This window comes from Felis catus, chromosome A2, assembly GCF_018350175.1.
Source record: "Felis catus isolate Fca126 chromosome A2, F.catus_Fca126_mat1.0, whole genome shotgun sequence".
NCBI classification, from domain to species: Eukaryota; Metazoa; Chordata; class Mammalia; order Carnivora; family Felidae; genus Felis; species Felis catus.
The window spans coordinates 565,073-579,961 of record NC_058369.1 but is presented as its reverse complement, the minus strand read 5'-3'; the positions used below and the strand labels follow the sequence as shown (position 1 = coordinate 579,961).

Sequence of the window (14,889 nt, the reverse complement as noted above, 5' to 3'; positions counted from 1 at the left end):
AGTGTCTCTCTGCCGGCTGGTCGCCGTTTGCGCTTCCCCTGCACACGCGGTGGCCCCAGCCAGGCCCGGCCCTCCCCTCCCGTTGTTGGGGTTCGGGCGTCTGCCGGCCGTGAGGTGCGGGTGGGACAGGGGCAGCCACGGTGGCCTTGTTGCGTCTGCAGCATTGGACCCCGCGGTCCCTCATTGTCCCTGACCAGGCCCGCGGCCCGGGGTCTCTCCCCAGCGAGAGCCCCTCGTGTGTCCATGCCCCCCCAGCCTATGCTGCGAGGCTCGCCTCACCAGCTTGCTCCTCTCAGCCAAGTGACGGCTATGTGGCACAAACACCCTACCAGGTGGGTTTTCTTTTCTTTTAAAAAAATTTTTAAGCTCATTTATTTCTGAGAGCGAGAGAGCACGCGCGCGTGCACACACACACGCATGCACACCCCAGTGGGGGAGGGGCAGAGAGAGGGGGAGACACAGAACCCGAAGCAGGCTCCAGTCCCCGAGCTGTCAGCACAGAGCCGGACGCGGGGCTCGAACCCACGAACCACGAGATCATGACCTGAGCCGAAGTCGGAGGCTCAACCGACTGAGCCACCCAGGCGCCCCCAAAGTAGGTTTTCTAAAAGCAACAGTTGTTTCCCGGGGAAGAGGACACCTGACCCCACAGGGTATGCCAGGGGTCTCACACCCCCTGCCTGCAAGCCCTGCCCGTGTCCCACCCTCTGTGCGGGGTCGAGGGGTGCAGGCGCAGGCCCGGAGAGGAAAGAATGGGGGTGTCAGGGGCAGCCATACCCCTTGGCAAAGTTCCAGGAGAAGGAGCACGGTGGGGGCCGGGTTCCCGAGGGGGACGCACACACTCCAGGTGAGGCGGTAGCGTGAGCGAGGGCCCGGGGCTGGGGGGTGTGAGCCCAGGGAGGCGGTGGAGACGGCCGCCGGGTGCTTGGGGGCAGCTGGCGAAGGCCCCTGTCCAAGCCCGGGAGCTGCCCGGAGGGGGCATGAAGGCACCGGCCGGGCCTTAGGGCGCCGGACCGGCCACCCTGCGGTCTGGGGAAACCGAGGCGGGCCGGCCGGGAGGGGCCCCCCGCGTTCCCCCGTCCCTCCCTCCCCCCCCCCCCCCCCGGCGGGGTGGGCGGTGGGGGGCGCCGGGGCGGCAGGGTGCGAGCCGGCGGGCGGGGGCCCGGCCCCGCCGAGAGGTCTGTGGCTAGATTCCGCCCAGTACAGGAATTCTCGCTCTGCCAGTAATCACCCTGACTTCCCAGGCGGCCATCATTTCCTGAAAGTCAGCCGCCTTAGGGGAAGTCGGCGCTGGCGGTGACTAAACCAACATGCAAATGCAGCCGGGCTGAGAGCGGCCGGGCGGCCGCGGTCCGGAGGGAGCCGCCCGCCGCCTTCCCGGGACCCGCCGCGGCCGCGCCATGTCCCAGCTGCGGCTCTGGCTGCACCTCGCGGCTCTCAACAAGGTAACCCTCCGCGCCGCCCGCGGGGCTCCGGGCGGGGAAGGCGGCCGCCCGCGTCCTCGCAGCGGGGCCGCGGGGCCCGGGGCGCGCAGGTGCGCGGCCGGCACCTTCCGGGCTGCGCCCGGCCGCCCCCCAGGGCTCAGCGCCCGACCTTGACAGCGTCTGGGGTGCCCCGGGACAGAGCTGGCGGAGTGCCGTCCGCTCGGGCTCCGATTGGCCAGGTAGGAGCGCCCCGGCCCCCCAGGGCTCCGGGAAGGGGTCCAGCCCCTCCCCGGGGCCCGCGTGACAGAGCCTGTCTCTGCAGGGCATTCCTGGGGTCTGAGTGTGTGCAGCAACCCCCCCCCCTCGCCCCAGGGAAGGCCCAGAGCAGGTCTGGGGTGGGGGCCATCCTGTCCCCACCCACCGGTCTGTGGCCAGAGCGGGGCCACTATTTGGCAGCTCCCCCGGGTCCCGCCAGGTCTTCGCCTGGTGCGGGGAACCCCAAAACGCTGCGAGACAGTAACCACAGCAGGTGACCCCCAAAACTGTCAGGGTGACCAGCTTGCTCCCGCCCCACTGAAACAGCAGATGGGGCCAGGTGGGAGCCTGGGATCTGAGGGGCAGGCGCTTTGCGGGGCGCCCACAGAGGGTTCGTTTGGATTTGGCTGGTCTTGGAGGTCTGCTTGGTGGCTGCTGGGCTTCAGGTCCCGACAGGGGGGCTGCTGGGTGAGCCGCCCCTGGGTGGGGTCAGCTCCTGCCCCATCCTGCCGCCAACTCCTTATAGGGAGTGGAGCTGGGAGGGACTCTTGGTGACCCGCTTTGAGGCCCAGCCTCCCTTTGGCCCAAGAATCAAGGTGAGGGCTGCCGAGGGCAGCATCCCCACCGTTTTTTTGTTTTTGTTTTTGTTTTTGTTTTTTAAGAGAGGGTGAGTGAGGATGAGCAGGGGAGAGGGGGCAGAGGGAGAGGGAGTTCGGGAGCAGTCTCCACGCCCAGCTCTAAGCCCAACAGTGGGCTCACTCACTCACTCGCTCTGTGGGGATCCTGGGATCACAACCTGAGCCAAAATCAGGAGTCGCTGGCTCAGTTGACTGAGCCACCCAGGCGCCCCCATCCCCGCTCGTTAAACACCTTTTGTCTTGGAGCAGCGTGACGCGCACAGTCACTGAAGGTAGCGCGGTTCCCACGCCCCGGCCCCTGTTCACACCGCACCTCAGCACGATGCGTCTGTCGGTGGGACAGGCAGGCGCCCATACATTATTATCGACCAAAGATCCCTCGGCCTCCCGTGTCCTCGTTCTGTCCCCGACCCCATCGGGACACCGCGTGAATCGGGTTCTCACTCTCCTTAGCCCCCACTGGGCTGAGACGCTTTCTCCACCTCTTCTCCGGTGGATGCCCCGGGCAGGCGGTCAGGAGGAGGACTGGACAGGCTTCCTGCAGGATGTCCCCTCCCCTCCCCACCCCCCCGGGTTCGTCCCACGATGGCCCTGAGCGAAGTGTCTGGCTCATGCCGTCACACCTGGGGCCCCCGCTGCCCACGAGGTTCCTCACTGCTGGCGTTGACCTTGGTCTCCGGCCGGGTGTGCCGGTCGGGCTCCACACGGTCCTTGTGGGCAGGGGTCGCCGTGTGCAGCCCATGCAGGGCTGTGGTCCCCCTGAGCACCCACCTCATCGGGGCTCCTCCCCACCTGCCCATCCTACTGCTGGTGACCGTTTTCCCTTTAGGAAGCAGGGCCACCCCTCAGGGCCCCTTGGGGCTGCCAGCTTCATGGGCTCAGGGGCTGTTGTCACTCTGACCAGGCTTGGTTGGCGCCCTCTGGGAAGGCCACCCTCAGATGTGGTCCCAGAGAGATTTTAGCCAGGACACACAGCAACCCCCACCCCTACCCAGCCCCCACCCCAGGCAGCCTGCAGGGGTCCATGCTCCATGCTGTTTCATAGGGAGCGGGCGGCCAGCTTCTGTGGCCCAGCCTCTCCTGGCGTTATCTGCCAGACTCGGGCTCGGTCACCTCTGACCCCAGCTGCCCCGGGATGGGGCAGAGTCCAGAGGAGGTCCTGGTGGGCAGAGAGCAGTCCTCATGGTCAGCCAGGCCAGACCCCACGCTGCCACCTGAGCCCTCCCCCAACCCACAGATGGCTGCTATGGCCTGGTGAGCTACTGGGCTCTCACGTGAGGGTGATGGGCGTCCCAAGTGTCGGGTGTGCCTTTTCCCACTGTGAGCATGGTGTTCCCTGCTTCTGCGCACTTTTGCAGCCCAGCGCTGCGGACTTTTGCAGACCTTCCCTGGGCCACCACCTGCCTGAGCTGGTCTTGCCAGCCGCTGTCTGCCTCCTCGCCGGGACTCGCCCAGGCTGGCAGGTCCTACCGGGGTCCGCCTCCCACGGGTCTGGGCTTGGTGCCGCTGAGGGGCGGGAGCGAGTGGCAGTCCCTCTGGCTTCCCATATGCTATCTGCCACCAGGGCGCCTCGGGGTGGCATCCAGTCAAGGCACACCAGCTGACGTGGGCACGGGTGGTCTTTGCAGCACAGGTCCTGAGTCCCAGCCTGGCTCTGGGACCAGCCCCACCTGGTAGAGAGTCTCCTGCATTTAGTCTCCCTCAGGGGGGCCTGACCCCCTCCGTGCCCACCCCCTCCCGAGGGCACAACGGGCCGGAGCCTGCACAGTCCTGGGGCTGTGTGTGCTCTGGCATCGGAGCGAGCTGGACGTTATCACTTAGAGACACCCCCCCACCCAGGAATGGGGATCTGACGCCAACACAGATCAATGGGAGGGGAGCTCCAGAAACAGCCCTCACAGATGGAGTGGGGCAGGAGCACCAGCCGAGACCAGGGGCCTGTTCTCAGCGATCTGGGGGCTGCAAGGATGCCACCTCCACCCCCAGAAGCCAGTTCAACTGTGGTCTTGGAGGCCGAGCCAGCTGCATACAGGCGGGCTCCAGGCCCACCACATCCCCTTCATCCCCAGAGCCCAAGACACCCGCTGGCCAGCCCTGCCTGTCTGCCTCGCCATCCCCCCGTGCCTATGCGCTGGCATCCTACCCAGCTGGCCCTGGCCTTCCAGTGGCCCCGACAGCCCGAGACACACAGACGGTGCACAGGGCCTGGGGACTCCGTTGCTCCTACATGCGGCCTCATCCAACCCCACTGGCCTCTGCCCTGCTCACAAAATGCCCCCACTGACTGACCTGAGATGTCAGCGTGATCTGGTCCTCTGTTGTGGAGGTCCGGCTGGAAGGGCCTCGTCTGGGCGGGGCTGTGGGACTCCCTCCCCATGAGGAGTCGGCTGAAGGCTGTGCCCCCACCCCCTGACCCGGGCCTGCAGGGCCTCAGGGATGGGGAAGGAGGCCTGCCCCTCCCCAGCTTCAGGCACCCAGTGTCCCTGTGTCCAAAAGTGTGGACACCTACTGCCCCCTCCTGGTGGCTAGTGGTATGAACACCAGAACCCAGCAGGGCGCTATGGGGGTCTCGGGCTGGGGGGCTCACTCCAGGCGGGCCCAGGAGCCCTTGGGGGCTGGTCTCCGAGTGTCCTTGGTATCCGGTGCAAACCGGGTACACACAGGTTCTCAGTGCCTGTGGACCAGGGGTGGGAGGGAGGGCGACGTGGGAACACCCCGCACTGCGTCCGATTTTCTCTAAATTTAGGTTTCTGAATTGTGCGTACCGTGTACAGCACGCCACCTCCTGGAAGGCGTGGGGCTCTCTGTGTTCTGACATCCGTGCGCTGGTGTCACATGTGCCCAGTGTCACCTAATTCCAGAACGTTCCGTCTCCCCAAACGCAACCCCGTCCCCATCAGCCGTCGCCTCCACCCCTTCAGCCCCTCCCCCGTCCCCATGAGCCCCCTTCCCGTCCGTGGACGAGTCCGTTCTGGACGTTTCCCAGACGCGGACCCACACCCCGCGTGGCCTCTCGTGTCCGGTTCCCTCCCCGAGCGTCGTGCGTTCGGGCACTGCCCGCGGGGCGGCGGGGGTGGGCGCCTGGCTGCTGCTGGCAGCAGGCGTGTCCGCTGTGTGGCTGCCCCGGCCCCGGCCGCTTCTCATCCTGCCCGTCCCACAGGACTCCACGTACCTCGACGACCTCTCCAACGCCTCCATCTTCTCCTCGTCCGTGGACTCCCTCTCAGACATCGCGGACACGCCCGACTTCCTGCCGGCTGACAGCCTCAGCCAGGTGCCCACCATCTGGGATGTGAGCACCGGCCCCTCCGCCCAGGACAAGGTCAGCGCCCTCTGAGGGCCCCGTCCGCGGGCCGGGGGCGGGTCCGGGTTGTTCACAGACGGCAGTGAGGTCACAGGTCAGGCGTCCTCGTGTCTCCCGCACAGCCCGGAAAACGTACGGACTGGGGCGGGACCTTCTGTGAAAGGTCCCGTGGCGGTCAGGCACCAACCTCGCTACCTCCCCTGGCTCAGCGCCCACACTCTGCCCTGCTGGGGACGCGGGCTTCCCCAGGAGGTGAGCAGCAAGCAGCTTCTAACGCTGCTGCTTCTCACCCTGGCGCTTCTGCGCCCAGGACCTTGGGCAGTGGCTGGAGGCACCGGAGGGGGTGCCCCCGGCCAGCCTTCTGCAGGGGGTAGAGCGCTGGGTTGGCGTCTGTGAAGCTGCTTCCTCGGGACACGGGTGGGGGCGGGGAAGACGAGGCCGGGCAGGAGTCGCCAGAGGCGAGCAGGGTCTCCGCGTGCGCCAGGCCCAGACTCCGGCTCGTTCCCAGGACCGGGGCAGCAGGCACATCGGTGAGGAAGACCGGGGCTGATGCCGGGCTTGGGGAGCCCTCGCCCATCCAGGCCTCTTAGGGTTGTCTGCTGGGAGAGAAGCCTCTAGCTTTCGGGGGCCAGAACCCTCATTCGGGGCTGACGGGCGGCATCGGAGACACGGATGGGGGCCACGCGTGTCCGAGGGGGAGCAGCCCCTTCCACCCAGAGCCAGCCGGGTGGAGCCCGGGGAGCCCTGCCAGGTGGTGCACAGTACTGGACCCGATGCCCGCCCGGCCACTTTGCTGTTCCTCGGGCAGCGTCCACGGCCCAGACGCAGAAGAGCCGGGCCTGGGAAGTCTGGGGCCCGGCGTGGGGCCAGCAGAGGGACGGGAAGTGCTCGAGGCAGCCTGGCGCGGTCCCTGCCCTGGACAGCCACGGTGGCGACCCCGGCCCCCTCCTGCGTCCGGGCCAAAGGCCCTCCCAGCAGCCCGCTGCTCCCGGTGGGGAACGCGAGGCACGGTGGCTTGGAGCGGACGGCAGGGCGCGCCAGCACCCACACCCCGCCGCTTGCCAGCCCGCCGGCCTGACTCAGCCTTCCAGGAACCCGGGCCAGGCTGTTTGTTTTTGTTCGTCGAGAAGAAGGGGACTGGGGGTTGAGGAAAGGTTCCCGGCCTGCTAGCATCTTGCTCTCGCTACATTTTCTTCTTTCAAAACAGCGGGGGGTTGTAAAAATCAGGTGGGGTGTCGTGGGACCAAATGCCTTGGGGCCCGTGCCATCCCGGAGACCGCAAAGGACACCCGAGCTCCGTGTGTGCTCAGGAATGGGCACCTGGCACTCACAGTCACTGACCTTGGGGTGGTGGGAGTCCCAGGGGAGACGGGGTCTGGAAGGGATTTCTTCAGTTCCATCCTGTTCCTCACCTGTCCTTAGGGTGGCCACGTGATTGTCATGTTTTTATTTTAACGGTGAGCATGTTTTGGAATTGCATGGACCCTGGTCTGGACCGTGCTGTGTCCTCACTGTGTGTCCTGGGGGCCGAGAAGTCACCCCACCCAGGCTCTTTGTGACTGTTCAGACATGGGCGTAACCACTCCCTGAGGGTGGGCAAGTCAAGGGCCAGGTGCGACATGGCCCTAGAGCATTTGGGTCTCCCGTCCTGGCCCATCTGTGGGCTCTGAATTTGTGGGCTGGATCTGCCCAGAGCTGAATTTGCTCTGAATCTGTGGGCTCAATTCTTTTTTTTTTTAAGTTTATTTTCGAGAGGGAGAGAGCGCGAGTGGGGTTGGGGGAGGGGCAGAGAGGAGGAGAGAGAATCCCAAGCAGACTCTGAGCTCTCAGCCAGATCCTGATGCGGCGCTGGCACTCGTGAAGTGCGACCGCGACCTGAGCCGAAATCGAGAGTCGGCTGCTCAACCGACTGAGCCACCCAGGCTCCCCGGACACCACATGAGTCCTAATCCCAGGTGGGCTTCATGCCCCCATGGCTGATGGACCCCCACCCAGGCACAGCTTTGCCTATCAGGTTCTTGGTTCCCTTGGACCAGACTCAGGTGCTCAGTCTCTGCCGGGTGTGACTGCGGTTGGGGACGTGGGACGTGTCCTTGCTCTGTTTATCTGTGTGATGGGAATTCTAGCCTGTTGCTCAAACGAACCAGCTGGCGGGCAGCAGGGAGGGGGCAGGAAGACCACGTGGTACCCCCCCGCCGGAGACCGGGTCAGGGGGCTCGGGGAGGCGCTTCCCCCCCCAACGTCTTGTCTGCAGGCTCATGTCCACTGTCCCCTCCAGCTGCTCCTGCCCCACGGGCCGTGGACGGGCGTCGAGGACCCCGTGTCCTCTCTCTCCAGCACCCCGCTCCTCGTCAGCTACCAGGTGAGCCAGGCCTTCTCCCCAGCCCTGCCCACCTCTTGTGGGGACTAGAACGCTCAGAGGCAGCCTTTTGGAAGCAAGATCTGCCCGTTTTACAGATGGGGAAATGGGCCCTTGGGAGGCAGCACACTGGGGGCGGGTGGGCCACTCCCCACCCCTCTTGTTCACTGGCCTGGCTGCCCCTTGGGGGAAGGCCGGCCGTGCTGGGCAGGACAGGGCCATCCAGCCCTGACCACAGCTCCTGCACCGACCTTCAGTCTCAAAGTCAGCCTGAGGAGGAGGAGGAGGCAGAGGAGGAGGAGGGGGACGAGCTGGGCCACGCAGAGACCTACGCCGACTACGTGCCCTCCAAATGTGAGTGCCCTGCCCTGCGAAACCCCAGCAGGGGTGGGGGGTGCTGGCTGCTCCAGGTTTCTGGAGAGACTTGGGAGCTGTGGGCTGGCCTTGGGGCCACTTCTATAATCCCTGCTCGGCACAGCGCCTGAGACAGCACAGAGCGTACCATGAAAAGCCCACTTCCTCCCCGCTTAGGATTGTACGGATCTGTCCCGCACCCCTTTGTGTGAAGCACGGATAGGTCCCCCCCCCCCCCCCCCCGCAGCCAACGCTGAGACTCCGACCACGCCCCTGACCTGTCCCTGGCCACACTCCTGACTTGCCCCCGGCCCTGCCTCCGCAGCCAAGATCGGGAAGCAGCACCCTGACCGCGTGGTGGAGACTAGCACGCTGTCCAGCGTCCCGCCGCCAGACATCACCTACACCCTTGCCCTGCCCGCCTCGGACAGCGGGGCCCTGTCTGCCCTGCAGCTGGAGGCCATCACCTACGCCTGCCAGGTAACCTCGGTCTCCCACCCGGCCCACGTCCCGCGTGGGGGCCTCCTGCCAGGCCCTGACCGCCATCCCTTGGCCCGCAGCAACACGAGGTCCTGCTCCCCAGCGGGCAGCGGGCCGGCTTCCTCATTGGCGACGGTGCGGGCGTCGGCAAGGGGCGCACGGTGGCTGGCATCATCCTGGAGAATTTCCTGCGGGGCCGGAAGAAGTCACTGTGGTGAGTGTGCCGTCCAGCCCCGCGCACGTGGGCAGGGAGGGGAGGGGGCGCCATGGCACCCACCGGCCCTCACCCCTAGGTTCAGCGTCTCCAACGATCTCAAGTATGACGCGGAGCGCGACCTTCGGGACATCGACGCCCCGGGCATCGCGGTGCACGCGCTGAGCAAGGTGGGTGGGGTGGCCCCCTCCTCGGGCGGGGTCCCGGAGTGAGCCCGGCTGCACCCCCATGCCCGCCTCTCTCCCCCAGATCAAGTACGGCGACAACACTACCTCAGAGGGCGTCCTCTTTGCCACCTACTCCGCCCTGATCGGGGAGAGCCAGGCCGGCGGGCAGCACCGTACGCGCATCCGCCAGATCTTGGAGTGGTGCGGGGAGGCCTTCGACGGAGTCGTATCCTGAACCAGAGGGGGCGGGGCGGGGGCGGGGCTGCGCAGTACGGGGGACCTCCCTCCCCTCCTCCCGTCCCGGATGCCAGCACGCCACCCGCTGGAAGGCATTCCTGGCAGGACGCTCGCCCTCAGTGCCCGCCCTTGTCCTCTTGCGGTCTGGCTCCGCGGTGTCCCGGCTCCGGCGAGCTGGACCGAGACCACAGGCGCGGGGGCGCCAAGGGGCCCCAGGGCGGGAAGGTGCCTGTGGCCAAGGAATGGGGCAGAGGGCGCTTCCTTCCTCTGCCCCCCTCCTCCTCTCCCTTCCCTCCCTCTCCTCCTCCTCCCCCCTCCTCTAAATCCTCCCCCTCCTCCTCCCTCCTCCTCTTCCCCTCCTCCCTCCACCCCTCCTCTTCACCCTTCTCCTCCTCTCTCCTCCTTTGCCTTCCCCCTTCTCTTCCTCTCCTCCCTCCTTCTTCCTCTGCCTCCCCCTTCTCTTCCTGCCTCCTCCTCCTCCCCCCTCCTCCTCTTCTCTTCTCTCTCCCCCCTCTTCCTCTCTCTCCCCCCTCCCCCCTCCTCCTCTTCCTCACCCTCTCCCTCCCAGTCGGTTGTGGGCTCCATGCAGGTGGGCAGGCCAGGCTGGGCCAGCTGGAGGACAGCTGGGCCAAAAGCCAGGCTGCTGGGGTCAAGGAGCTCTGCTGGCCGGTTGGTCAGTTGAGGGGTATCCGTACCAGTACTGGCTCCAGATCCTTCCCGACTGTGGCAGGAACTTCATGGATTGGAGGAGTTTCTACCTTTCTCTTCTCCCTTGGAATTTAGAAAGCTTGGTTTTGTGTTTCTCCCAAACTATAGAAAAGCGATGGGGGGACCCGTACAGACAAGAGCAGGACAGTCTGTTGTGGGTCCTGTGTGAGCCGTTGAATCACACACGTCAGGCGCCAGCACACGCCCCTGTCTCCCCTGGTGAGGTGCCGGGCGGGGGCCACGGTTTTGCCTGGATTTCTGCACTGGCGCCTGTGGAGGGTCCCCTGAGCCCACCCCACCCCCTCCCCCGCCAGGGAGTCTGCCCCGTGGTGCGCACAGCGGGCTCGGCACTCCTCACGGTGCTCGGGGGCCCGGCCTGGCCCCCACCGAAGGGCGCTCATCTTCCTGTGCGCTGTCCCCAGGGCTGTCCCCATCCTCCCTGCCTGAGCCTGGGTATGTCTGCACATCACGTACTGTGCCGCCCCGTCTCCGGGGCCTGGAGGCGGCTTCCGGCCTCTCTCTCTGGGTCATAAACAACCCTGAGTGACTGGGCCCGGCCAGGGTGCCCCATCACCCCTTCTCACTTTCCTTGGGCCCGTTCCCAGAAGTGGGGTGACCGGCCCCAGGGCCGCCCGGCACTCTCCAAAAGTCCTCCTCTCTCCTGGTCCCGGTCACAGATAGGAAGAGGGACACCGGCCCCGTGTGTCCTTCCCGCTTATATGGGCGAGCTCCCGAGTTTACCGCCGTCAGATGCCAGCTGTCCTATGGAGCGAGTCTCTTGTGCCGAACCGGCACCGGCACCGGAGGGCGCTGTGCTTGCCGTGCGACAGCTCGCAGAGCCTGGGGCGAAGGCCCCACACAGCCTGGGGCGAATGACGGCCGGCCCACCTGGAGGCTGTGCGCTCACCTCCACGCTCCTGTTTCCCAGTGTCGCTCCCGCAGAGCCGCGTAAAGCGGGCTTCACGTGAGGCGTGTGCGTGCCCGCGCGCGTGTGTGAGGAGAAGCGTGTCTTGTGTTTGGAACACCTCGGTGGCGCGCGTCCTCGCCTGTAACTGGTTCCTTCTCTCTTAAAACACAAAGACCTTCCTCGGTGCTCTGCTTCGAGAGGTGCTCTGCTTCGAGAGCGTCTCCAGGATCTGTGAGAAGTTACGCAGAGACCCCGCCCCCCCCCCCCAGGGGACCCGTCACAGCTGGGATGCCTGCCTGCTCCCGGCCCAGCCCTCTTCCTCAGAGACCCCGTTTCGCCGTGCTCCTTGGCATGAGTGTCTGTGTGTGACTCTGCACCGTCTACCCGGCACGCGTCCTCGGCAGTCGAGAGGGGGCCCTGAGGCTGTTTCCCAAGCCCTGGCGGTGACATTCCCAGGCTCCCACCCCGAGGCCGCACCCCCCAGGCACCTTGCCGAGCTCCCCTTCAGAACGGGGTGGCCTGGGGCATCCGGCCAGCGTCCCCGGGGCTGCCTGTCTCCCAGAACAGTCCTTGACCCCTGCCCGCACCAGATCGTGTTTGACGAGTGTCACAAAGCCAAGAATGCCAGCTCCACGAAGATGGGCAAGGCGGTCCTGGATCTGCAGAACAAGCTGCCCCTGGCCAGGGTGGTCTACGCCAGCGCCACAGGTGGGGGGGGAGGGGCGGGGGGGGGCGCCCCGGGGGGCCTTGGGAGCACCTGGTCCAGAGGCAGGGCTTCTCTCCCCAGGCAGATGCCAGACCCGTTCGGGGCTCCCTCTGCCATCTGCCTCCACCCGCTCGGCACCCCTGGCTGTGAGCCTCCCGGCCCCCCGTTCCCGGGCCTCCATTCGAGTCATTCCCGGGTGTTCAAGGCCCCTGACCTTGCCGGCTCCCCCAACCCAGGTGCCTCTGAGCCCCGGAACATGATCTACATGAGCCGCCTGGGCATCTGGGGGGACGGCACGCCCTTCCGAACCTTCGAGGAGTTTCTGCATGCCATCGAGAAGAGGTGGGTGCCCTTCCCTGCCCGAGACCGGGGCTGGCGAGGGACCCACAGAGGGCGCTGCTTCTCACGCCCCAGGGCCCAGTGTCGGGTGTGTCTGCTCTACACCCTGGCCTGTGCCCGTCCAGCCACCAGAGGGACCTAAAACTCACTCTTCTGCCTCCTGCTGCCCATCATCACTGCAGGAGAAGGAGCCCCCCTCACTCCTGCTTTTCTTGCATCGCCCCCCACGCCTCTCGGGCCCAGGCAGATGGGAGCACAGGGCCTTTGCGTGTGCTGCCTCCTCCGCTCTCTGTGTGCTTGGCCCTTCCTCACCCTCCAGGGCTCGGCTCCCGGTATCAGCCCCTTCCCGAGTCGCTCTTGTTCCGTGGGACCCAGCATGTGGTCAGGTGGCCCTGTCCTTGTCCGCAGGGGCGTGGGCGCCATGGAGATCGTGGCCATGGACATGAAAGTCAGCGGCATGTACATCGCGCGCCAGCTCAGCTTCTCCGGCGTCACCTTCCGCATCGAGGAGATCCCGCTGGCCCCAGCCTTCGAGCGCGTCTACAACCGCGCGGCCCTGCTGGTAAGCAGGGTGGCCGGGCTCTGTGACCACACGGACACGAGTGTGCGTGTCCCGTGGGAATTATGCTCCCGTCCCTTCAGCATCTGTCCTCGCGGGTGCTACGGGGAGTTGGCCCGTCGAGACTCGCTCCTGCCGCCAGTTCTCCTGTGACCGTAATGACGGGGCCTCGTTGTTCCCGGAGCTCACGGCCGCTCTCGGCGTCCACGTTTCCGTGCCTGTGGCGTGGCCCCGTCTTTGTTGGCATTCCTGTGTCGTGGACGGGCTCCTCTGTTCTCACGGTCCCATCTCGCCCACCCGGGACAAGCCCTGAGCGTCAGCCCTGACGGTGTTGATGATTTGAACTACAGTTCAAACCTAGTTTGGGCCGTCCGCCCCATCCGCCAGCACTGCTGACATGGGGTGCGGGTGGGGGTCGTTCTCTCTGGGGCGTCCCAGGCACTGAGGGAGGGGGGGCGGCATCCCCGGCCCCACCCGCTCGACGGGGTCCCCAGTCGTGACGGCCCCAGTTGCCGCCAGGCACGGTCCTGGGTGAGACGCCCCGGTCTGAAGTGTCAAGAGCCAAGTGGCTGCTGGCAGAAGGCGGTCACTGCAGGTGTCCCCACCCCTTAGCAGAAGCAGCGTCTCCTCGCCTCCCGCGCGGAGCCTGCCGTCCTCACCGTGGCCTCGCCGGAATCGCACGTTTTGGTTTCCTAACGTTTCTTACTGTTTGGTACCAGCAGCACCTCTGTGTTGCTCTGCTTACCACCCCCTCGCCCCCCGCGATGAATCCCAGCCGGGATGGGAGCCGGGTGGCGGGGAGCGGCCGGGCCCCCTCGAGCTGAGCTGGGCGTGTCCTTGCAGTGGGCCGAGGCCCTGGGCGTGTTCCAGCAGGCCGCCGACTGGATTGGCCTGGAGTCCCGCAAGTCCCTGTGGGGCCAGTTCTGGTCGGCCCACCAGCGCTTCTTCAAGTATCTCTGTGTGGCCGCCAAAGTGCACCGGCTGGTGGAGCTGGCCCGGGAGGAGCTGGCCCGGGACAAGGTGAGCCGGCAGGCACAGCGCCCAGGTCGGCAGGGCCGGCGAGGCCCTCTTCCCTGGTCGCCCCGAGAGCCGGGCAGGGCTTGGGGCTTTGCGGTTACACCAGGAGCCCTGCACTCTTGTGTGGCTGGGCCGAGTCTGTGAGGACAGAGTGTGGCCTGGAAGGTTCCAGTCCTGCCTGACCCAGCCCCCCTGAAGCAGGTGACAGGCATGGCCGGGCCCCCGGTTTTCCACGTCCAGGCAGGGCTGGCAGGAGCCAGGGCAGAGGGTAGTGAGAGGGTCCAGGAGGGCTGAGGCTGTGTGGAGTCTCAGGGTAGACTCAGGTGTGTTGGGGGCCTGGCAGCCAGCAGGACACCAGGGGCGGAAAGAGAAAGAAACTGAGGCCAACTTGGTTTCTGACGACCAGGGGCTTCCCTGTGGGCCCCTCTGGGGCCACGCTCCTGGGCTGGGCCAGTGGGAGTCTCAGAGCCCAGCTCACCCCCGACCTCCCCCCACTCCCCAAGTGTGTGGTCATCGGGCTGCAGTCCACGGGTGAGGCTCGGACCCGGGAGGTGCTGGACCAGAAGGACGGGCAGCTCGATTGCTTTGTCTCCGCCGCTGAGTGAGTGATGTTCGAAGCCCCCAGGGTGGGCGGGGACGGTCCCCCCCCCCTTGCGCCCCCACCCTTCGTTCTCCCTACGTGGCAGCCAGTGCCCTGTGACCCCAGCCGTGAGAACCCAGGTGTGCATCTGCTCAGACACTGCCCCAGCCCTCAGAGACGACAGGCCGGGATGATGAGCCACGGGTGACCCCAAGGCTCAGAGGGTGCCAGCACAGGGACCTGGGATTTCGGAACAAGGCTTCCGGTGCCCATCCCCCACATGGCTGCAGCACTGTTTCAAGGACAGCGCAGGTTTTAGGAACTAGCCTTTGGGGATCCTAAAGCTGCAGGCCTCTCTTCCCAGGGCTGGAAAGCCTCCTGGGCCCAGGGCCCTTCAGAGGTGGTTAGTCTGCACACAGAGCCCTTGATGGCTGGAGGAGGGAGCCCCACTCAGGGCCCCACCCCATGCCCAGGCCCTCACAGTGAAACTGTGGCCCTGGGCCTACCCTCACCCTGCACCCCTGCAGTCTCCACACCCTCCCTCCCTGCCCCCACCCCCCCCAGTCCTCACACCCTCCCTCCCCGCCCCTGCCTGCCTTCTCCAAACCCCAGGCACCCTCCCCAGAGCTACTCCAGGTGCG

The 14,889-nt window shown here is 66.4% G+C and overlaps 1 protein-coding gene across 8 annotated transcripts in view; it reads left to right on the top strand.

Moving 5' to 3' along the window:
• The window catches only part of SBNO2 (strawberry notch homolog 2), a 51,215-nt gene that overhangs the window by 28,554 nt on the left and 7,772 nt on the right, over nt 1–14,889 (top strand). For 6 of the 8 annotated variants that reach the window (XM_045042623.1, XM_045042628.1, XM_045042616.1 and 3 more), the window contains exons 5-16: nt 5,478–5,639; nt 7,900–7,983; nt 8,238–8,334; nt 8,660–8,814; nt 8,895–9,028; nt 9,108–9,198; nt 9,278–9,421; nt 11,638–11,755; nt 11,990–12,095; nt 12,501–12,654; nt 13,495–13,671; nt 14,172–14,269. In XM_045042623.1, the coding sequence (XP_044898558.1) occupies nt 5,478–5,639; nt 7,900–7,983; nt 8,238–8,334; nt 8,660–8,814; nt 8,895–9,028; nt 9,108–9,198; nt 9,278–9,421; nt 11,638–11,755; nt 11,990–12,095; nt 12,501–12,654; nt 13,495–13,671; nt 14,172–14,269 (1,520 nt within the window). Of the gene's footprint in view, nt 1–1,177; nt 1,446–5,477; nt 5,640–7,899; nt 7,984–8,237; nt 8,335–8,659; nt 8,815–8,894; nt 9,029–9,107; nt 9,199–9,277; nt 9,422–11,637; nt 11,756–11,989; nt 12,096–12,500; nt 12,655–13,494; nt 13,672–14,171; nt 14,270–14,889 lie in introns of those variants that run through there. The other 2 variants (XM_045042632.1, XM_045042639.1) reach the window with 2 other exon arrangements.